This window comes from Salmo salar, chromosome ssa20 (assembly GCF_905237065.1).
Source record: "Salmo salar chromosome ssa20, Ssal_v3.1, whole genome shotgun sequence".
NCBI classification, from domain to species: Eukaryota; Metazoa; Chordata; class Actinopteri; order Salmoniformes; family Salmonidae; genus Salmo; species Salmo salar.
This window is the reverse complement of record NC_059461.1, coordinates 35804346-35828512: the sequence shown is the minus strand read 5'-3', so window position 1 is coordinate 35828512 and position 24167 is coordinate 35804346. Positions and strand designations below refer to the sequence as shown.

Genomic DNA, 24167 nt, shown 5'->3' with positions numbered 1-24167 from the left:
TGAGATTGCCTGCAATGACAACAAGCTCAGTCCGATGATGCTGTGACACACCGCCCCAGACCATGACGGACCCTCCACCTCCAAATCGATCCTGCTCCAGAGTACAGGCCTCGATGTAATGCTCATTCCTTCGACGATAAAAGCGAATCCGACCATCACCCCTGGTGAGACGAAAACCGCAACTCGTCAGTTAAGAGCACTTTTTGACAGACCTGTCTGGTCCAGCGACGATGGATTTGTGCCCATAGGCAACGTTGTTGCCGGTGATATCTGGTGAGAACCTGCCTTTCAACAGGCCTACAAGCCCTCAGTCCAGCCTCTCTCAGCCTATTGCAGACAGTCTGAGCACTGATGGAGTGATTGTGCATTCCTGGTGTAACTCGGGCAGTTGCTGTTGCCATTCTGTACCTGTCCCGCAGGTATGATGTTCGGATGTACCGATCCTGTGCAGGTGGTCTGCCACTGCGAGGGCAATCAGCTGTCCATCCTGTCTCCCTGTAGCGTTGTCTTAGGCGTCTCACAGTACGGACATTGCAATCCATTGCCTTGGCCACATCTGCAGTCCTCATGCCTCCTTGCAGCATGCCTAAGGCACGTTCACACAGATGAGCAGGGACCCTGGGCCGCTTTCTTTTGGTGTTTTTCAGAGTCAGTAGAAAGGCCTCTTTAGTGTCCTAAGTTTTCATAACTGTGACCTTAATTGCCTAATTGCCTAAGCTGTTAGTGTCTTAACGACCGTTCCACGGGTGCATGGTCATTAATTGAACAAGCATGGGAAACAGTGTATAAACCTTTTAAAATGAAGATCTGTGAAGTTATACTAATCACTGATCCTAATCTTGATGTGATTGGCCTGACTGAAACATGGCTTAAGCCTGATGAATTTACTGTGTTAAATGAGGCCTCACCCCCTGGTTACACTAGTGACCATATCCCCCGCGCATCCCGCAAAGGCGGAGGTGTTGCTAACATTTACGATAGCAAATTTAAATGTACCAACAACAAAAAAACAACAACGATGTTTTCGTCTTTTGAGCTTCTAGTCATGAAATCTATGCAGCCTAATCAATCACTTTTTATAGCTACTGTTTACAGGCCTCCTGGGCCATATGCAGCGTTCCTCACTGAGTTCCCTGAATTCCTATCGGACCTTGTAGTCATCGCAGATAATATTCAAATTTTTGGTGACTTTAATATTCACATGGAAAAGTCCACAGACCCACTCCAAAAGGCTTTCGGAGCCATCATCGACTCAGTGGGTTTTGTCCAACATGTCTCTGGACCTACTCACTGCCACAGTCATACTCTGGACCTAGTTTTGTCCCATGGAATAAATGTTGTGGATCTTAATGTTTTTCATCATAATTCATCACCATTTTATTACGTTCGCAATCGCAACAAATAATCTGCTCAGACCCCAACCAAGAACCATTAAAAGTCGTGCTATAAATTCTCAGACAACCCAAAGATTCCTTGATGCCCTTCCAGACTCCCTCTCCCTACCCAAGGACGTCAGAGGACAAAAATCAGTTAACCACCTAACCGAGGAACTCAATTTAACCTTGCGCAATACCCTAGATGCAGTTGCACCCCTAAAAACTAAAAACATTTGTCATAAGAAACTAGCTCCCTGGTATATAGAAAATACACGAGCTCTGAAGCAAGCTTCCAGAAAATTGGAACGGAAATGGCGCCACACCAAACTCGAAGTCTTCCGACTAGCTTGGAAAGACAGTACCGTGCAGTATCGAAGAGCCCTCACTGCTGCTCGATCATCCTATTTTTCCAACTTAATTGAGGAAAATAAGAACAATCCGAAATGTATTTTTGATACTGTTGCAAAGTTAACTAAAAATCAGCATTCCCCAAGAGAGGATGGCTCTCACTTCAGCAGTAATGAATTCAGGAACTTCTTTGAGGAAAAGATCATGATCATTAGAAAGCAAATTACGGACTCCTCTTTAAATCTGCGTATTCCTCCAAAGCTCCGTTGTCCTGAGTCTGCACAACCCTGCCAGGACCTAGGATCAAGGGAGACACTAAAGTGTTTTAGTACTATATGTCTTGACACAATGATGAAAATAATCATGGCCTCTAAACCTTCAAGCTGCATACTGGACCCTATTCCAACTAAACTACTGAAAGAGCTGCTTTCTGTGCTTGGCCCTCCTATGTTGAACATAATACGCGGCTCTCTATCCACCGGATGTGTACCAAACTCACTAAAAGTGGCAGTAATAAAGCCTCTCTTGAAAAAGCCAAATCTTGACCCAGAAATTATTTTTTAAAACTATGGGCCTAAAGCTGTTGCGCAGCAACTCGCTGCCTTCCTGAAGACAAACAATGTATTCGAAACGCTTCAGTCTGGTTTTAGACCCCATCATAGCACTGAGACTGCACTTGTGAAGGTGGTAAATGACATTTTAATGACGTCAGACCGAGGCTCTGCGTCTGTCCTCGTGCTCCTAGATCTTAGTGCTGCTTTTGATACCATCGATCACCACATTCTTTTGGAGAGATTGGAAACCCAAATTGGTCTACATGGACAAGTTCTGGCCTGGTTTAGGTCTTATCTGTCGGAAAGATATCAGTTTGTCTCTGTGAATGGTTTGTCCTTGTAAATTTCGGTGTTCCTCAAGGTTCCGTTTTAGGACCACTATTGTTTCACTATATATTTTACCTCTTGGGGATGTCATTCGAAAACAGAATGTTAAATTTCACTGCTATGCGGATGACACACAGCTGTACATTTCAATGAAACATGGTGAAGCCCCAAAATTGCCCTCGCTAGAAGCCTGTGTCTCAGACATAAGGAAGTGGATGGCTGCAAACTTTCTACTTTTAAACTCGGACAAAACAGAGATGCTTGTTCTAGGTCCAAAGAAACAAAGAGATCTTCTGTTGAATCTGACAATTAATCTGGATGGTTGTACAGTCGTCTCAAATAAAACTGTGAAGGACCTTGGCGTTACTCTGGACCCTGATCTCTCTTTTGAAGAACATATCAAGACTGTTTCAAGGACAGCTTTTTTCCATCTACGTAACATTGCAAAAATCAGAAACTTTCTGTCCAAAAATGACGCAGAAAAATTCATCCATGCCTTTGTTACTTCTAGGTTGGACTACTGCAATGCTCTACTTTCCGGCTACCCGGATAAAGCACTAACTAAACTTCAGTTAGTGCTAAATACGGCTGCTAGAATCCTGACTAGAACCAAAAAATGTGATCATATTACTCCAGTGCTAGCCTCCCTACACTGGCTTCCTGTTAAGGCAAGGGCTGATTTCAAGGTTTTACTGCTAACCTACAAAGCAATACATGGGCTTGCTCCTACCTATCTTTCCGATTTGGTCCTGCCCTACATTCCTACACGTACGCTACGGTCACAAGACGCGGGCCTCCTAATTGTTCCTAGAATTTCTAAGCAAACAGCTGGAGGCAGGGCTTTCTCCTATAGAGCTCAATTTTTATGGAATAGTCTGCCTACCCATGTGAGAGATGCAGACTCAGTCTCAACCTTTAAGTCTTTACTGAAGACACATCTCTTCAGTAGGTCCTATGATTAAGTGTAGTCTGGCCCAGGGGTGTGAAGGTGAACGGAAAGGCTGAATCAACGAACCGCCCTTGCTGTCTCTGCCTGGCCGGTTTCCCCTCTTTCCACTGGGATTCTCTGCCTCTACCCCTATTACGGGGGCTGAGTCACTGGCTTACTGGTGTTCTTCAATGCCGTCCCTGGGAGGGGTGCGTCACTTGAGTGGGTTGAGTCACTGACGTGGTCTTCCTGTCTGGGTTGGCGCCCCCTCTTGGGTTGTGCCGTGGCGGAGATCTTTGTGGGCTATACTCTGCCTTGTCCCAGGATGGTATGTTGGTGGTTGGAGATATCCCTCCAGTGGTGTGGAGGCTGTGCTTTGGCAAAGTGGGTGGGGTTATATCCTACCTGTTTGGCCCTGTCCGGGGGTTTCATCAGATGGGGCCACAGTGTCTCCTGAACCCTCCTGTCTCAGCCTTCAGTATTTATGCTGCAGTAGTTTATGTGTCGGGGGCTAGGGTCAGTCTGTCACATCTGGAGTATTTCTCTTGTCTTTTCCGGTGTCCTGTGTGAATTTAAATATGCTCTCTCTAATTCTTTCTTTCTTTCTTTCTTTCTCTCTCTCGGAGGACCTGAGCCCTAGGACCATGCCTCAGGACTACCTGGCTTGATGACTCCTTGCTGTCCCCAGTTCACCTGGCCGTGCTGCTGCTCCAGTTCCAACTGCTCTGCCTGCAGCTATGGAACCCCGACCTGTTCACCGGACGTGCTACCTGTCCCAGACCTGCTGTCCCAGACCTGCTGGAACCCTGACCTGTTCACCGGACATGCTACCTGTCCCAGACCTGCTGTTTTCAACTCTCTAGAGACAGCAGGAGCGGTAGAGATACTCTCAAAGATCGGCTATGAAAAAGCCAACTGACACTTACTCTGTGTTACTGACTTGTTGCTCCCTCGACAACTATTATGATTATTATTATTTGACCATGCTGGTCATTTATGAACATTTTAACATCTAGGCCATGTGCTGTTATAATCTCCACCAGGCACAGCCAGAAGAGGACTGGCCACCCCTCATAGCCTGGTTCCTCTCTAGGTTTCTTCCTAGGTTTTGGCCTTTCTAGGGAGTTTTTCCTAGCCACCGTGCTTCTACACCTGCATTGCTTGCTGTTTGGGGTTTTAGGCTGGGTTTCTGTACAGCACTTTGAGATATCAGCTGATGTAAGAAGGGCTATATAAATAAATTTGATTTGATTTGGACTTTAACAAATTATCTTTGAAAGACAGGGTCCTGAAAAAGGGACGTTTCTTTTTTTGCTGAGTTTATGTATGTACAGTTGAAGTCAGAAGTTGACATACACCTTAGCCAAATACATTTAAACTCAGTTTTTCACAATTCCTGACACTTAATCCTAGTAAACATTCCCTGTCTTAGATCAGTTAGGATCACCACTTTATTTTAAGAATGTGAAATGTCAGAATAATAGTAGAGAGAATGATTTATTTCAGCTTTTATTTCTTTCATCACATTCCCAGTGGGTCAGAAGTTTACATACACTCAATTAGTATTTGGTAGCATTGCCTTTAAATTGTTTAACTTCGGTCAAACGTTTCGGGTAGCCTTCCACAAGCTTCCCACAATAAGATGGGTGAATTTTGGCCCATTCCTCCTGACAGAGCTGGTGTAACTGAGTCAGGTTTGTAGGCCTCCTTGCTCGCACACGCTTTTTCAGTTCTGCCCACAAATTTTCTATAGGATTGAGGTCAGGGCTTTGAGATGGCCACTCCAATACCTTGACTTTGTTGTCCTTAAGCCATTTTGCCACAACTTTGGAAGTATACTTGGGGTCTTTGTCCATTTGGAAGACCCATTTGCGACCAAGCTTTAACTTTCTGACTGATGTCTTGAGATGTTGCTTCAATATATCCACATCATTTTCCTCCCTCATGATGCCATCTATTTTGTGAAGTGCACCAGTCCCTCCTGCAGCAAAGCACCCCCACAACATGATGCTGCCACCCCCGTTCTTCATGGTTGGGATGGTGTTCTTCGGCTTGCAAGCCTCCCCCTTTGTCCTCCAAACATAACGATGGCCATTATGACCAAACAGTTCTATTTTTGTTTCATCAGACCAGAGGACATTTCTCCAAAAAGTACGATCTTTGTCTCCATGTGCAGTTGCAAATTGTAGTCTGGCTTTTTTATGGCGGTTTTGGAGCAGTGGCTTCTTCCTTGCTGAGCGGCCTTTCAGGTTATGTCAATATAGGACTCGTTTTACTGTGGATATTGATACTTTTGTACCTGTTTCCTCCAGCATCTTCATAAGGTCCTTTGCTGTTGTTCTGGGATTTATTTGCACTTTTCGCACCAAAGTACGTTCATCTCTAGGAGACAGAACACGTCTCCTTCCTGAATGGTATGACGACTGCGTGGTCTCATGGAGTTTATACTTGCATACTATTGTTTGTACAGATGAACGTGGTACCTTTTGGCTTTCTGACGTCTTGATGCCCATGATGTCAAGCAAAGAGGTACTGACTTTGAAGCTAGGCCTTGAAATACATCCACAGGTACACCTCCAATTGACTTAAATGATGTCAATTAGCCTATTAGAAGCTTCTAAAGCCATGACATCATTTTCTGGAATTTTCTAAGCTGTTTAAAAGCACAGTCAACTTAGTGTATGTAAACTTCTGACACACTGGAATTGCGATACAGTGAATTATACATGAAATAATCTGGCTGTGAGAAACCTCTCAGGGATGTGGCAACTGAGTGACTAGACACACACACCTGGGTCAGGTAAGGAGGTTGTCTGATTGGAGGCAGTTGCGCAAGCGTGTGTGTTGGGTGTTTGTCTGTGTCTGTGACTGACCTGTGGCAGCCCTATAGCACAGCAGAGCCCAATAGTTGCTCCCACGTTGTCTCCCATCCACAGGTTGACAGCATGGATACAGCCCCGCACATGGATCACCTCATCCAGGAGCTCACGCTGACAGAGAAAGAGAGAAGACAGGTAGAATGAAAGAGAGCGAGACTACAGTACATGAGATGCATTTGACTGATTGTAGTTATGTTTTAAATACATGCCATCAAGGCAAAAGAAAGACAGTAATTTCACAGATGATGAGGCACTACAATGCTAACACGAACAATAGAAAAACAGTGGATTTTTGGGGTTTTATCTACTACGACAAACTAATATTGTGCCTTGAAAACTAATAAACTATTCCCCACAAACACCTGAGATTTTCCATAGTACCAAAGAAAATATGGAGGTGAGAACATCTCACGGACAGAAAACAGAGACAGCTGAATCAATATCACAACAACACCAGCCACTACCAGCTGGCACAATATAGCGTGACTCAATTAGTCTACCTTATTTTCAGCATGCTGCAGCTAGAGAAAAAAAATTGTTTTGGGGCCATGAAAGTAAATGATCCTGCTGCTGCTCTTTTCCCTTTTGAATGCGTCCCTCTGAATGCGTCCCGATGCGGGCCCTGGTCAAAAGTAGTGTACTATGTAGGGAATAGGGTGCCATTTGGGACGTAACTTCTGTCTCTGTGCAGAATGACAAACTCCACAGACTAATGAAGGCAAACAAGTGAGCAGAACACGGGGGGGGGGTTCACAGCCTATTAAGAGTGAAATATAGAAACTTATTTTACCCTTACCTGTTGGCTGAGAGTCTTGTAACCACAAAGAGTGTTGACAACCTCTCCCACCTGGGAAAAATGAGACAGGAAGAGATGAAGATTATGAAGAAGAGGATTCATGTATAGTCCATTCGACTGTGCAAAGATTTTTTTTTTAAACTACAAACATTTCCTAAGTCAGATGTGCTTGTTGTGGCCAAGTTAAAAATACATTTACACACGTTGGCTACACACACACACACACACACACACACACACACACACACACACACACACACACACACACACACACACACACACACACAAAAGCTGGACATCCCCTAATCTGTGTTTATAGCTGTTTGGTGCTTTGGAGTTGCCCTGCGTGGGCACAGACCAGACAGAGGAAGAGAGAAGGAGAGCAAGAGAGAGACAGAGAGGAAAAGAGAAGGAGAGGATGAGAGAGAGGAATAGAGAGAGAGAGAGAGGAAGAGAGAAGGATACAAAGAGATAAGGAGAGGAAGAGAGAAGGCGAGGAATAGATGAAGAGAGAGCGAGACCGAGAGGGAGAGGAAGAGAGACAGAGAGAGAGGGAGACAAAGTGTGAGAGAAAAAGAGGGCAGAAAGAGATAACCAGAGCGCGAGTTAGACAGGGAGAGAGAGAATGAATCATGAGCTCAGTAAATTCATTTAATTAGCTCCCACTCTCTCCACTGACGCTGAGGTCTCGGGGCCTCTTCCTGTGCCTGAGTGGCTTTACACATTTCACTGTAACCAATTCAGCCAGCGCTAATTACCTAGTAATGCACCATGAGGTCAGGGGAAGTACAGGCAGGTGGAGAGAGGCTTTACTGAGAGTAGAACATGGATCCTTCCAGTCACTGCATTCACACAGCCAGCCCAATTCCGATCTTTTTTACACAAAGAAAAGTGGTCCCTTGTTGCCATACAGTTCTGTGCATGGGGAGCCTGGATGAGCACTAAATGAGATCCACAGAAACATGTCTCCCCCAGAGATGTGAGAGACTTATAGGCTGATAGGGATGGCAGGTATAATATTGGATAAGGTTCATGTGTTATCGGATCCTAACTTTCCGAGCTCCTTTCATTAATTTACACACAGTCTAGATAAGAGGAGAAAAGCAGAGGAGTGGAGAACGGTTTTAGCATTCACCTTGTGGGGGACACAGCATGTATAAGGGACGCCACAGGCCAGTGGCCCGGTGCCATTGCAGAAATGGTATTGATTGACACCCCAGTCCTTGTAGTCGTCCCCACCACAACAAGAGAACTAGAGAGAGAGAGAGAGAGAGAGAGAGAGAGAGAGAGAGAGAGAGAGAGAGAGAGAGAGAGAGAGAGAGAGAGAGAGAGAGAGAGAGAGAGAGAGAGAGAGAGAGAGAGAGAGAGAGAGAGAGAGAGAGAGAGAGAGAGAGAGAGGTTTAATAATAAATCAGTTAAGTCTATTGTTTTTTACTAGATCAATCATACTCTATCCATGTCAGTTAGGGCTGCAAAACTACCGAAGTTACCAGAATCTTCAGTACTTTTGGCAATTAAAGATGCACTATGCAGAAATCGCTTTGCCATTTGCTGGATGCAAAAATTTGAATATTTCATCTAATTTCAGTTTATGTGACAAAACAAGCAATGCATAGTGTAGAGAATCATTGTAACATCTAAACCGCTGTGAAATATCTGTTCAATAACCAAAAATATTGTATTTTCAGCTGTTTGAAACTAGTGTACAAAACTGAAAGTAAAAGACAGCAAAAAATAAACTTAAGAGCGGGAAGCATAGAAATTGAGCACATAGAACATATGCTTCTTGGACTTGCTTTCAATGAAAAGGACATAACACACATTTCTACGTGAATTTGGTCGGGTCGCCCAAAGTTACATATTGCAGCTTTAATAGAAAATCTATGGCAATCTATCGTAATGTTGGTAATTTATATTTAAATAACTTTTTTTTTAAAGTATTCATATACAGTGCCTTCAGAAATTGATTAAATAAATTTTATTTCCTCACCCATCTACACACAGTACCCCATCATGACAAAGTGAAAACATGTTTTTAGAAATGTTGTCAAATTTATTGAAAATGGAACACATAACTATCAGAAGTTATATTTTACATGTGATAAGGCCAGAGAGAGGCCAGAAATAATTAGACACCTGTGATAATGTGAAGTACCCAAAAGGGCCACTAGATGTCTTGTGATAGGTTACATATAATCCTTGAAAATCCTAGTAGTTTACTGGTAATATACCTTCTCTTTGCAACCCTACCCACTGGGCACAGATGTCAATTCAACGTCTATTCCAAGTTGGTTTAACGTAATTTCATTAAAATGACGTGGAAACAATGTTGATTCAACCAGTGTGTGCCCAGTGGGTAATGTGTGGGGTGTGTGCCCAGTGGGTAATGTGTGGGTGTGTGCCCAGTGGGTAATGTGTGGGTGTGTGCCCAGTGGGTAATGTGTGGGTGTGTGCCCAGTGGGTAATGTGTGGGTGTGTGCCCAGTGGGTAATGTGTGGGGTGTGTGCCCAGTGGGTAATGTGTGGGTGTGTGCCCAGTGGGTAATGTGTGGGGTGTGTGCCCAGTGGGTAATGTGTGGGGTGTGTGCCCAGTGGGTAATGTGTGGGTGTGTGCCCAGTGGGTAATGTGTGGGTGTGTGCCCAGTGGGTAATGTGTGGGTGTGTGCCCAGTGGGTAATGTGTGGGTGTGTGCCCAGTGGGTAATGTGTGGGGTGTGTGCCCAGTGGGTAATGTGTGGGGTGTGTGCCCAGTGGGTAATGTGTGGGGTGTGTGCCCAGTGGGTAATGTGTGGGGTGTGTGCCCAGTGGGTAATGTGTGGGTGTGTGCCCAGTGGGTAATGTGTGGGGTGTGTGCCCAGTGGGTAATGTGTGGGGTGTGTGCCCAGTGGGTAATGTGTGGGGTGTGCCCAGTGGGTAATGTGTGGGGTGTGTGCCCAGTGGGTAATGTGTGGGGTGTGTGCCCAGTGGGTAATGTGTGGGTGTGTGCCCAGTGGGTAATGTGTGGGTGTGTGCCCAGTGGGTAATGTGTGGGGTGTGTGCCCAGTGGGTAATGTGTGGGGTGTGTGCCCAGTGGGTAATGTGTGGGGTGTGTGCCCAGTGGGTAATGTGTGGGGTGTGTGCCCAGTGGGTAATGTGTGGGTGTGTGCCCAGTGGGTAATGTGTGGGGTGTGTGCCCAGTGGGTAATGTGTGGGGTGTGTGCCCAGTGGGTAATGTGTGGGGTGTGTGCCCAGTGGGTAATGTGTGGGGTGTGTGCCCAGTGGGTAATGTGTGGGTGTGTGCCCAGTGGGTAATGTGTGGGTGTGTGCCCAGTGGGTAATGTGTGGGTGTGTGCCCAGTGGGTAATGTGTGGGTGTGTGCCCAGTGGGTAATGTGTGGGTGTGTGCCCAGTGGGTAATGTGTGGGTGTGTGCCCAGTGGGTAATGTGTGGGTGTGTGCCCAGTGGGTAATGTGTGGGTGTGTGCCCAGTGGGTAATGTGTGGGGTGTGTGCCCAGTGGGTAATGTGTGGGTGTGTGCCCAGTGGGTAATGTGTGGGTGTGTGCCCAGTGGGTAATGTGTGGGTGTGTGCCCAGTGGGTAATGTGTGGGGTGTGTGCCCAGTGGGTAATGTGTGGGGTGTGTGCCCAGTGGGTAATGTGTGGGGTGTGTGCCCAGTGGGTAATGTGTGGGGTGTGTGCCCAGTGGGTAATGTGTGGGGTGTGTGCCCAGTGGGTAATGTGTGGGGTGTGTGCCCAGTGGGTAATGTGTGGGGTGTGTGCCCAGTGGGTAATGTGTGGGGTGTGTGCCCAGTGGGTAATGTGTGGGTGTGTGCCCAGTGGGTAATGTGTGGGTGTGTGCCCAGTGGGTAATGTGTGGGTGTGTGCCCAGTGGGTAATGTGTGGGTGTGTGCCCAGTGGGTAATGTGTGGGTGTGTGCCCAGTGGGTAATGTGTGGGTGTGTGCCCAGTGGGTAATGTGTGGGTGTGTGCCCAGTGGGTAATGTGTGGGTGTGTGCCCAGTGGGTAATGTGTGGGTGTGTGCCCAGTGGGTAATGTGTGGGTGTGTGCCCAGTGGGGCAGCAGGTAGCCTAGTGGTTAGAGCGTCTGGCCAGTAACCGAAACGTTGCCAGATTGAATCCCCGAGCTGACAAGGTGAACATCAGTCGTTCTGCCACTGAACAAGGCAGTTAACCCACTGTTCCTAGGCCGTCATTGTAAATAAGAATATGTTCTTAACTGACTTGCCAAGTTAAATAAAAAGCTGTCAGTGGCCTCTTCATTCAGTACACACACCACTATTTCCTGTCTGTTGCTTCTGATAATGAAAAGGGAATCAGTCCTCTTGCCTTCTGTTGCACAAAGTCCAAGATGTTTTTGAAGTCCAGATCATCGTAATAGTGTTTAATTCCCTCTCGTATACTGCTCTGGAACAGGGCTGATGTCTACAGGGAGAGAGAGGGGGGATGTGATAGGCCATGAAATTCCTCATCCATCACATTAAATGCTGCTTTGATGTGATCTTATCGTGACTGGAGGCAATGCCAGAGGCGACACTGGTGTACTGTGTGAACATGTGTTACAGCTGTGTGCGTGAGAGAGAGAGAGAGAGAGAGAGAGAGAGAGAGAGAGAGAGAGAGAGAGAGAGAGAGAGAGAGAGAGAGAGAGAGAGAGAGAGAGAGAGAGAGAGAGAGAGAGAGAGAGAGAGAGAGAGAGAGAGAGAGAGAGAGAGAGAGAGAGAGAGAGAGAGAGAGAACTGACCTTTTTCTCAAAGATGAGCGCAACGATGAGAGCCACAGCCTGCAGGAACAGTAGCACACACAGGACACACAAAAACTGGAAGAGAGATGGAGAGGGAGAGAATGCACTTAGCATGACATGTACACATCAAGCCAGAGGGACCAGAGATTGCTGGGCTGAGATAGGCAACCCCATCCTCAGGTTGACTGACATATCCCAGTCAGCAGAGACCCCTTGTCCTGTCTTGTCCCCCTCCTCCTCCTCCCACTCCCTCTTGCTCCATATACCTTGGGTCTCCTCTACCTAATCTCTCAACCCTCCTATTCTTTCCTTCATCCCTCCTCTTTTCCATCCTAACCTCCATCGCTCCTCATATCCCCCCTTCCCCCCTCCCGTCCCTCCCTCTCTCGATCTTCCATCCCTCTCCTCTCTCACCATGTGTAGTAGGGTCTTGTTGTCCCTGAGGGAGCCCACCATGCCCACCAGGGAGACGGTGAACATCACCAGGCCCAGCAGGATGAGCACCACAGCGGGGGCCAGGAACACCCCCTCCAGGGTACGATTCTTCTGGCGCTCCACCTCTGCGTACACCCCCACGCACAACACACACAGGCCCAGAAGCTGGGGGAGGGAGAGGGGGAGGGAGAGGTGGAAGAAGAGAAGGTAGAGAGGGGGAGGCAGGGATATGGGGGAGGGAGGCAGGGAAAGAGAGAAAGAGAGAGGGGATGCAGGGAGAGAGGGATGAGGGAAAGAAAGGGGGAGGCAGGGAGAGAGGGAGGGAGAGAGAGAGGGAGAGGCAGGGAGAGGGGGAAGAAGAGAGGGTAGGAGTTGGGGTGAGATGGTCAGAGCTCTGCAGTGTGCCATCTTTCTGAATAAGCATCATTTCATGATAGCAGTGAGCATAGAAAGCCTAACCAAGCAAGCAACGTTCAAAGCTATCGGCATGTTCAAAGCTACCGTTTCCCTTGGATTGTGTTGTAAACTCATTGCTGATGTCAAATAACATGGACTTCTTCAAAATAGCATGGATAAGTCCCAAATGGTACCCTATTCCATATAGTGCGCTTCTTTTGACCAGAGCCCTGGATGCATCCCATGTCTCCTCTCTAGTGGTAGCATCCTGATGATACGACCCATGTTCCTTGTTCCTTGTAGTCAATTAGGAAACACAAAGGGCTTTAGTGCTGATGCTCCTGCACACACCCTGGCTGCTGCCCAAATTAAAGTTGGCAAATGACGACAGGAGATGGTGGTTAGAGAACTAGGCCTAGGCTAGCTGCTGTGTTGTTGTGGCATCAGCCTTGTTAGCATCAAACAAACCCCACTTGACTAGCTCCTGGTGTGCCATTTGAGAGCTTTCAAAACCATGGCTGGGTGGGTCTCACGTTGTCTGCATCCCAAATGGCACCCTTTTCCCTTTATAGTGAATTAAAGGGACTATGAAGGCACTAGCCTATATCGGGAATAGGGTGCCATTTGGAATGCAGACTGACTCATAATGATAGTCCTTTCTTTCTGCAACAAACAATCTTAACCCCATAGGCCTACCTATTGATTCTCAATTAGGAAGAGAGGCAATCTGCACTAAGAGAGCAAGCCTCATCACTCTTTCCCTTCTTTAGTCCATTCACGAATGCCAGCACCACCCCGCCCAACATCGGAAAAAGTCCCTGCCCAGTGGGCAAAAATTAAGTTGAATCAACGTGGAATACTGATTGGATTTGCAAAAAGTCATCAACGTAAGGGAATTTCATATTGTTTTCACCCAACTTCACTCAAAATAGGGTCAAATTGTAGGTTGATTTCACACTGAATTCACGTTAGTTGGCAACTCAACATGTAAATCAAAACTAGATGTTAAAATGACGTCTGTGTCCAGTGGATATTTTCAAAAGATGTAGTCCTACTTTAAGTCTCTTACAGCGGTTAGCTCATTTCTCATTCATTCTGTCATCCATCGTAGTGTAGCCTAAGAAGGAGGCTACACACACTGAGACAGAGACAAACCCGTCATCTTACAAAAGAACAAACTTCAGACCGATAAGAAGCAATGCAAAGAGGCTACACAGTACACATACTCTCTCAAAGGATTAGTCGACTGACTCTCTCCTTCTCAAAGAAAACCTACACGCAAAACTGTGTGAAATTACACAACGCAGATTGAACAGACAAGGAGAAGAAATAGCATTCATTAACAGTGAGTGCTCCTGCATGGCTGTGGGCCAGGGGAGCTCTTGTGGGAACACAAGCCAAGGCATTACATCTGAACACGGCAGAGGAGGCCGTGCTGAAAGGAAAAAGGATTAACGAAAGAAGTTAGAAAGAATGGAGAGAATAAAAATCTAAGCGGGGGAAGTCCCTGACATGTTGTACTAGTTCTTACTCAGCAGCAGTATGGCTGACGTAGGGAGAGAGAGAGAGAGACAGGCAGAGAGACAGAGCTACAGACAGAAAGAAAGAGAGGTGGGGTGAAAATTGAACATGAAATTGACTGCAATTTCCTGTGAGGTGAGAGTCATGGAGTGTGACAGAGGGTGAGAAAGCAGAGAGGGAGATAGCTGAGGAATGTTCAACTCCGTTCTCTTATATCGAGGCGAAGTTGAGTAGTGATAACTGGTCGCGCGATTTGCTAACAACAACATTGAATCACCATCATCCTTACTTGTAAAAATGTAAATTCTGAAAATGCTTACCGGTACCTGTTTGACCTGTAAAACCGTGGTCCTTCCACATTAAAAAATGTATTGAAGACAACCACCGATTTTCCCTCATTTGTGTTGCACAACTCAGCGTGAATGTTCATGTGCCAATTGACTCCCAGCTTACATAGTACGTCAAGGCCGCTACGTCTCCAGTTGAGCAACACAAAGGAGCACGGTTGTACAGGTCAATCATAGGTACAGGTAAGCGTTATCAGAATTTACATTTTTATAAGTATCAACTGATGGCGACTTAATGTTGTTGCTAGCAAATTGCGAGACCAGTTATCAATACTATCAACTCCGCAATGATATAAAAGAACAGAGTTGAGCGTTCCTGAGCTAAGAGGGAGAGAATTGATCTGCCAAAATTGTTGCAACCCCTATTACTAGCCTGTTCAACCTCTCTTTTGTAAAGCTGCTGCGGTCATCCCCCTCTTCAAAGGGGGTGACACTCTAGACCCAAACTGCTACAGACCTATATCTATCCTACCATGTTTTTCTAAGGTCTTCGAAAGCCAAGTTAACAAACAGATTACCGACCATTTCGAATCCCACCATACCTTCTCCGCTATGCAATCTGGTTTCAGTGCTGGTCATGAGTGCACCTCAGCCACGCTCCAGTTCCTAAACGACATCATAACCGCCATTGATAATAGACATTACTGTGCAGCCGTATTCATCGACCTGGCCAAGGCTTTCGACTCTGTCAATCACCACATTCTTATTGGCAGACTCGACAGCCTTGGTTTCTCAAATGGTTGCCTCGCCTGGTTTACCAACTACTTCTCTGATAGAGTTCAGTGTGTCAAATCGGAGGGCATGTTGTCCGGACCTCTGGCAGTCTCACTAGGGGTGCAACAGGGTTCAGTTCTCGGGCCGACTCTCTTCTCTGTATACATCAATGATGTCGCTCTTGCTGCTGGTGATTCTCTGATCCACCTCTACGCAGACGACACCATTCTGTATACTTCTGGCCCCTCTTTGGACACTGTGCTAACAAATCTCCAAACGAGCTTCAATGCCATACAACTCTCCTTCCGTGGCCTCCAACTGCTCTTAAACGGAGGTAAAACTAAATGCATGCTATTCAATCGATCACTGCCCGCACCTGCTCGCCTGTCCAGCATCACTACTCTGGACGGCTCTGACTTAGAATACGTGGACAACTACAAATACCTAGGTGTCTGGTTAGACTGTAAACTCTCCTTCCAGACTCACATTAAGCATCTCCAATCCAAAATTAAATCTAGAATCGGCTTCCTATACCGCAACAAAGCATCCTTTACCCATGCTGCCAAACATACCCTCGTAAAACTGACCATCCTACCGATCCTCGACTTTGGCGATGTCATCTATAAAATAGCCTCCAACACTCTCCTCAACAAATTGGATGCAGTCTATCACAGTGCCATCCGTTTTGTCACCAAAGCCCCATACACTACCCACCACTGCGACCTGTACGCTCTCGTTGGTTGGCACTCGCTTCATACTCGTCGCCAAACCCACTGGCTACAGGTTATCTACAAGTCTCTGCTAGGTAAAGCACCGCTTTATCTCAGCTCACTGGTCACCATAGCAGCACCCACTCGTAGCACACGCTCTAGCAGGTTTATCTCACTGGTCACCCCCAAAGCCAATTCCTCCTTTGGTCGCCTTTCCTTCCAGTTCTCTGCTGCCAATGACTGGAACGAACTGCAAAAATCACTGAAGCTGGAGACTCATATCTCCCTCACTAGCTTTAAGCACCAGCTGTCAGAGAAGCTCACAGATCACTGCACCTGTACATAGCCCATCTGTAAACACCCCATCTATTTCTACCTACCTCATCCCCATACTGTATTTATTTATTTATCTTGTTCCTTTGCACCCCAGTATCTCTACTTGCACATTCATCTTCTACACATCTACCATTCCAGTGTTTAATTGCTATATTGTAATTACTTCGCCACCATGGCCTATTTATTGCCTTAACTTACCTCATGTGCGCTCACTGTATATATACTTTTTGTTTTCTTTTGTATTATTGACTGTATGTTTTGTTTATTCCATGTGTAACTCTGTGTTGTTGTATGTGTCGAATTGCTATGCTTTATCTTGGCCAGGTCGCAGTTGTAAATGAGAACCTGCTCTCAACTAGTCTACCTGGTTAAATAAAAGGTGAAATAAAAAGAGAGAGGGATTCATTATACCCGCTGATTGATTCCAGGATGACGAGTATTCACTAAGAGTGGTGTCGGAAAGAGAGAGTGATGGCGTGACAGGGTTACATTTAACTGATAAAGGAACTGGATGAGTAAAATAGACTGCTGACTCATCCATTAGCCTAGGCTATGGTTTGTAATTGAAATATGACAAATAGAAAAGAGGTAGAAAGCACTAGGATCTGTTCAATAGTCTGCTTTAAAGACGTTCTATTCTACCACCTTTCAGGCTGCACATCCACATCTGGAGGCCAAACTATAGGGGCACACAGTGGAGCTAGCACTCAAAGGCTGTCTATGGTGACTCATAGAGATGAAGGGGATTTCCCCATAGGCCAATCAAATCAAATTGTATTTGTCACGTACACAGTTTACAGCAGGTATAAAGATTGTAGTGAAATGCTTGTATGCTAGCTCCCTCAACAATGCAGTACATTAGTCAATATGTATCATAACAATAATACGTGTAAAATCAAAAATAACAAGTACGAGTGTGGATGCTTGTGTGTTTGTTTGTGTGTGTTTGTGTGTAAGGGTTAAATGTGTGGAGAGTGCAAATAATAAATAATAATAATAAAAATCTAAATTGCAGATAGTCTCTGAGGTACATGTCTGTGCAGGGAGAAAGGTAGTGTTAGCTGTTCAGCAGTCTGATGGCCTGGTGGTAGAAACTGTCTCAGAACCTGATGCTCCGAAAACGCTTGCCAGATGGAAACCGAGTGAAGAGTTTGTGGCTCGTGTGACTGGAGTCCTTGATGATCTTACTCAAACATCGCCTGGTGTACAGTGGCAAGAAAAAGTATGTGAACCTTTTGGAATTACCTGGATTTCTGCATAGGTTTGTCATAAAATGTGATCTGATCGTCATCTGTCACAACAATAGACAAACACATTTTGCTTAAACTAATAACACACAAACAATTATACGTTTTCATGTCTTTATTGAACAGACTGTGTAAACATTCACAAGTGCAGGGTGGGAAAAGTATGTGAACCCTTGGATTTAATAACTGGTTGACCCTCCTTTGGCGGCAATAACCTCAACCAAACATTTTCTGTAGTTGCGGATCAGAGCTTCACAATGGTCAGGAGGAACTTTCGCTTTACAAAACTGTTTCAGTTCAGCAATATTCTTGGGATGTCTGGTGTGAACTGCTCTCTTGAAGTCATGCCACAGCATCTCAATTGGGTTGAGGTCAGGACTCTGACTGGGCCACTCCAGAAGGCGTATTTTCCTCTGTTGAAGTTATTCTGTTGTTGATTTACTTCTGTGTTTTGGGTCGTTGTCCTGTTGCATCACCTAACTTCTGTTCAGCTTCAATTGGCGCACAGATAGCCTTACATTCTCCTGCAAAATGTCTTGATAAACTTGGGAATTCATTTTTCCATCAATGATAGCAAGCTGTCCAGGCCCTGAGGCAGCAAAGCAGCCCCAAACCATGATGCTCCCTCCACCATACTTTACAGTGGGGATGAGGTTTTGATGGTGGTGTGCTGTGTCTTTTTGTCTCCACACATAGTGTTGTGTGTTCCTTCCAAACAACTCAACTGTAGTTTCATCTGTCCACAGAATATTTTGCCAGTAGCGCTGTGCTCTTTTGCGAACCTCAGACATGCAGCAATGTTTTTGGGGATTCTTCCATTGTGTCCTCCCATGAACACCATTCTTAGTGTTTTACGTATCGTAGACTCGTCAACAGAGATATTAGCATGTCCCAGAGATTTATGTAAGTCTTTAGCTGACACTCTTGGATTCTTCGTAACCTCATTGAGCATTCTGCACTGTGCTTTTGCAGTCATCTTTGCAGGATGGCCACTCCTAGGGAGAGTAGCAACAGTGCTGAACTTTCTCCATTTATAGACAATTTGTCTTACCGTGGACTGATGAACATCAAAGCTTTTAGAGATATTTTTGTAACCATTTCCAGCTTTATGCAAGTCAACAATTCTTAATCGTAGGTCTTTTGAGATCTCTTTTCTTCAAGGCATGGTTCACATCAGGCAATGCTTCTTGTGAATAGCAAACTCAAATTGTGTGAGTGTTTTTTATAGGGCAGAGCAGCTATAACCAACATCTCCAATCTCATCTCATTGATTGGTCTCCAGGTTAGTGTTGTGACTTAGAAAAGATCAGATCAAATTTAACGACCAATTTATGCAGAAATCCAGGTAATTCCAAAGGGTTCACATACTTTTTCTTGCCACAATACATCGCCCCCGGTGATGTATTGGGCCGTCCGCACCACCCTGTGTAGAGCGTTCCAGTAGAGGCGGTGACACAGCCGGTCAAGGTGATTGTGCAGCTGTAGAACTTCTTGAGGATCTGAGGGCCCATGCCAAATTTCTTTAGTCGCCAGAGATTGAAGAGACACTCTTACGCCTTCTTCACCACAGTGGTGGTGTGATTGGTCCATGTCAGGTCCTCTGTGATGTGCACACTGAGGAACTTGGAGCTTTTGACTGCCCACTCCCCCTGTTTCCTATAGTCCACAATCAGCTCCTTAGTTTTGCTGACATTGAGGTTATTTTCCTGGCACCACTCTGCCAGGGCTTGTCACCGTCGGCGATCAGGCCCACCACAGTCGTGTCGTTGGCACGCATATACATTCATAAAGACATCACTTAAACACTGAGTCACTAATCAAGGTTAGGTTGAATTTTATTACATAAATTATCGACCATACCGATCAATTTTATCCCAAGCATTTTTTCTGATATCCTTCATGATGATATGTAGCCTACACTAGAGAAATGTGACGTTTGAAATGAAATAGGTTTGCTAATATGGGTGATTGTTAATGGGACAATCAATGGGTACTACCATCAAACTGCTAGTAGTAGTTTACAGGATAATTTAAAAAAATTGTGATAGACATTAATGTTAGAAGATTATCATTCTACTTATCGTATCAATTCATGCAATTTATCGCAACTTTTGTCCAAATCCCACAGCTCTATACTGATGTATAGCCAAGAAAACGAATTGAAAGCAAGCTAAAGTCACCAGGCCACCCATCCTTATCTCTTACTAACTTTCCCAGTTCCCTTCCTTCTCTCTTTCAGCTGTAGCATCCTCTCAGCCTGGTGGTGGGATGACAGTACAGACTGACATAGCAGCATCCTACTGGGTTAATGGATAATCTTCACAGACAAAGCAGAGCAGAGTACAGTTCATCCCTCTTAGGAGCAAAGGGACAGGGGGCTCTCAATCTCAAGCCCTCACTCTCAGAGTAAAAGCCTCTCCACACACAGCATGTCCAAATGGGACCCTATCCCCTATGCAGTGCACTACATTTAACCAGGGCCCATAAAGCACTGGTAAAAAGTAGTGCACTATGTAAGGTATAGGGTACGCAAAACAATATTACTGCAGGCAACGCTTATCACCAAAGTAAAGCAAATGACAGTCTGTGACTTGTGCCACATGGTACCCAGAGATAGGTATATGGTGCTGTGTTGCGTGTGGGTGTGTTGGTTGCATGACTTCAGTGAAAAGGCTGTGTCAGAATCCCCAAATCATGTGACACTGGGAGACAGTGACAGTCTTTGCAATGAGATGGTGTCATAATTGAAGATTAAACACTCAGAAAACTAGGCTATTCACTACAAAATGGCACTAGAAAGTTCAGCTGTAGAACCAGCAGCATTGTAAATTAAGCTTATTCACCACCAAAATACTTATTTGCTGTAAAATACATCCATGATGCAAATTCCCTTATTCTAAACAGACAAACAATACCTTTAATACTCTGTAAACTGCGTCACTAGCCTTAAAGCCTACAGCGCACACAATTAAAGATGTGTCATGTAGGCTAGCATGTCATGGACTTTAAGAGAATTAGACCTACCTGTGTAACCCACTACTGCCCTGAAAAGCTGTAATTACAATGTTGTAAATACCCTACGTCTCAGAACACCTAACCGAGGCATGTCAACACCAGGCTGCATTACATGTCTCAGAACACCTAACCGAGGCATGTCAACACCAGGCTGCATGACATGTCTCAGAACACCTAGAGGAGACATGTCAACACCAGGCTGCATTACATGTCTCAGAACACCTAGAGGAGACATGTCAACACCAGGCTGCATTACATGTCTCAGAACACCTGGATTCAAACCAGGTACTGCAGTGACACCTCTTGCACTGAGATACAGTGTCTTAGACCAATGCGACACTCGGGAGCCCTCATCAAATGTAGCGTAGTAATATGTAGGCATAGCATAGATAGCTACATTGAATGGCCCTGCCTGTCACAATATTGCAATATGTAGGCCCTAGGCTGTGAAGTTAGACTGAAACAATAATATTTTTTCATGGAATACAGCTAGAAACATGTTTCCTGTCTAGCAAAAATAAAATATCCCACTTAACCCCTTTCACTGTATCACTCAGTAGTCCCACACCATGCCCTGTACCACAACACAGAAAGGAAAGAGTGTAGCCTAGTGTAGTAAATTAACGACTGTATCAGACAAAGTGTACACACAGTAGTATTTCCTTGACATTATTTGTTCTTCTGGCAAGCAATTTGACGCCAGAGAGTTAGCTAGCGAACTAGGAAGATACAGTACAGATAGCTATACTCTGCAAAGACAAAGCAGAGCAGAGTGAACGGTTCATCCCTTTTAGGAGCACTGGGGCAGGTTGCTCTCAATCTCAAGCCCTCACTCTCAGAGTAAAGGACTCTCAACACACAGTTATTGTCCCAATGGCACCCTATGCCCTATATAGTGCACTACTTTTGACCATGACCCAGATAGAGCTCTGCTCAAAAGTAGGGCACTATGTAGGGAATAGGGGACGCACTCCACCCCTTTTCACTGTATCACTCAGTAGTCCCACGCCCTGCCCTGTACCAGAAAGCAGAAATGAGAGTGTAGCCTAGTGAGGTAAATGAACGACTACATCAGACAAAGTGTACACACAGTAATATTTCCTTGGTATTTTTCGATCTTCTGGCAGGCAATTTGGCATTAGAGAGTTAGCTAGCGAGCTAGGAAGATACCGATAGCTATACTAGCTAGCTACTACACTGGCTAGCTAGCTAAACAAAGGTGGTGGTTTTCTGACAGCCAACAATGTGGTCCCCCCTAGCCCATTCAAATAGACGGCAATTTCCTGCTTGGGTTCTTGAGAGCTAGCTAGTGGTCACCAACCCTGTCCCTGAAACCAACAAGTCCATATTAACAACACTTACCGAGAAGAGCATTGAGTAGACATTTAAGGTGAATTTGATGAAATAATAGAAGCGGTTGCTGTTTCTCACTTCTTTGTATGAAGGCATAATGCTTGGTAGCTGAAGAAGCTAGCTAGCTAGCTAGCCAGGACGCTAACGTTAGCTAGCTAGCTATGCTAGAAGAAGAATATCAACAACACTGCACTGATTAGCTATTTCAGCAAATTAGCTAGCTATATTATCGGATTTAATTTTCAAAACGTCTCAATTTTGCACGAGGACGTCAACGCTTTAATTTATGTCAAATAGCTATTCCCGTTCAATTTTGTCTCACACACACAAATCCCTCTCTACTCCCACAAACAATAACTTCCGTGCACGCTCTGATTTGGCCACATAATTTAAAGGGCCAGAGCAGTGAAGTACATTGTACTAACGATGTAATTAACGCGTCAACTCACTCTATCTTTTAAAAATAATTATCCAAATACATAGCAATTTAGTTTTTTTGTTGTTGTTGCTATTTATAGCAATTATCCAACAACACTCGATTATTACAGTATCATCACGTGCAACAGCCCAGATGGTAGACAAAGGAGCTTGCTTTCATCATCCAGACATGCATTGCTTGCTTTCCTTTGGAACGAACATCTTAAGGGAAATGGGTCACATCCAAGGTTCCCCTTGGCCGCTAAATAGGCTGTGTCACTACCCGAAAAATGTCACTGTTACTGGACAAAGAGCATTTCATCCCTGCTATTGCTCATTATTGCATCAGTTGTTGGTTGGCTCTTGTTGGTGTATTTTTGGCACACATGTATGTGATGTGGATGCTGGATACTAGGCTATTACTAGGTCAGTAATCTTTGTTGTAGCTTACATTTTAGAAGCCGCAGGTAGGCCTACAGTGAACACATCTAACTAGCATGTGTGGGAATACCGGCTTGTGCCCTAACACAGCTCACAAACATTCAGCACCATGGACAGCGCCGCGAACCCGATTCAGTACCACAGCCGCTGAACAGCGCAGCGCCAACGCAACTCATTCCCCATTTTCCTGGACTTTACAATTGAAGATTCAACGCACCTGTATGGTGGCGCTGCAGAAAGGCCTGCAGAAAGACTCTGCCATGCTTTTGCTATTTTTCCCATTTCTTTCTTCGCTGGACTTTAGAATTGCAAACCTATAGGCAATGGAGTATTTCTTACAGGAAACAGAAGATACAGAACAGTATTTCAATAGCCTAAGACTACTGCTTTCAGACTCTTTTAAAATTGAGGCTACATTTTATTGAATGATTACTGTATTAGCAAACTGACTCTAAGAATATTGAGTCCAGTTAATCAATCAAGAAATGCCCGTTAATTATTATCCACATAAAAAATCACATTTCCTGTTGCTTCAGGATTATTTTCCTGCTCTAGCCCCACACCTGTATTAGATTTCAAAGCCCTAGCAAGGTCTAATCAATAGCCTATGCCTTTGGATCTATGAGTCATTACACACCATTGATGTGAACAGGATTTAGGTAGCCAAGTAGCTAAGGTAGCTAAGTCCATCTACAGCTAAATGCATGTTTTGGGGATTTGAAGCCCTCTTGCATTTCAATGGATAACAAGCTGCTCCTCGCTGCCACTCACACATACACCTGAGCGTGCCTGGAATATGGGTGGCTTGTTTATTGCTTAATATTCAATAATGGATAATTCATGAATTATAGATGGTTGTGCTGAGGGCATTGGGGATCACTGAATGAATTACTGGCCAGATGCACGTTGGTGTCACGGCTGTCATAGGAATGAGCTGGCCAAAGTGCAGCATGTGTGTCGTTCCATATTTTATTTATACTGTGAAACTATGCAATACATAAACTTGAATAAACAAAACAACAAACCGTGACACAGAGGTGAAACATACACTGCTCAAAGATAATCTCCCACAAACCCAGGTGGAAAAAACTCCTACTTAAGTATGATCTCCAATTAGAGACGAGGACCAGCTGCCTGTAATTGGAGATCATCCCAAACAAAACCAACATAGAAATACAAAACTAGAACATGAACATAGAATACAAAACATAGAAAAACACCCCCGTCATGCCCTGACCTACTCTACCATAGAAAATAACATCTTATTATGGTCAGGACATGACAGTACCCCCCCCA

The 24167-nt window shown here is 45.0% G+C and overlaps 1 protein-coding gene across 2 annotated transcripts in view; it reads right to left on the bottom strand.

Annotated features, from left to right (window-relative positions):
• zgc:110329 (tetraspanin-15) overlaps nt 1-22405 on the bottom strand; it is a 29581-nt gene extending 7176 nt beyond the window's left edge. The window contains exons 1-7 of one of the 2 annotated variants that reach the window (XM_014161669.2): nt 22023-22405; nt 12354-12539; nt 11940-12014; nt 11528-11623; nt 8344-8460; nt 7203-7259; nt 6407-6523 (exon numbers count right to left, since the gene is read on the bottom strand). In XM_014161669.2, the coding sequence (XP_014017144.1) occupies nt 6407-6523; nt 7203-7259; nt 8344-8460; nt 11528-11623; nt 11940-12014; nt 12354-12539; nt 22023-22109 (735 nt within the window). In that variant the 5' untranslated portion in view covers nt 22110-22405. The remainder of the gene's footprint in view (nt 1-6406; nt 6524-7202; nt 7260-8343; nt 8461-11527; nt 11624-11939; nt 12015-12353; nt 12540-22022) is intronic. The other variant, XM_014161670.2, reaches the window with a different exon arrangement.
• Nucleotides 22406-24167: the final 1762 nt, after the last annotated feature.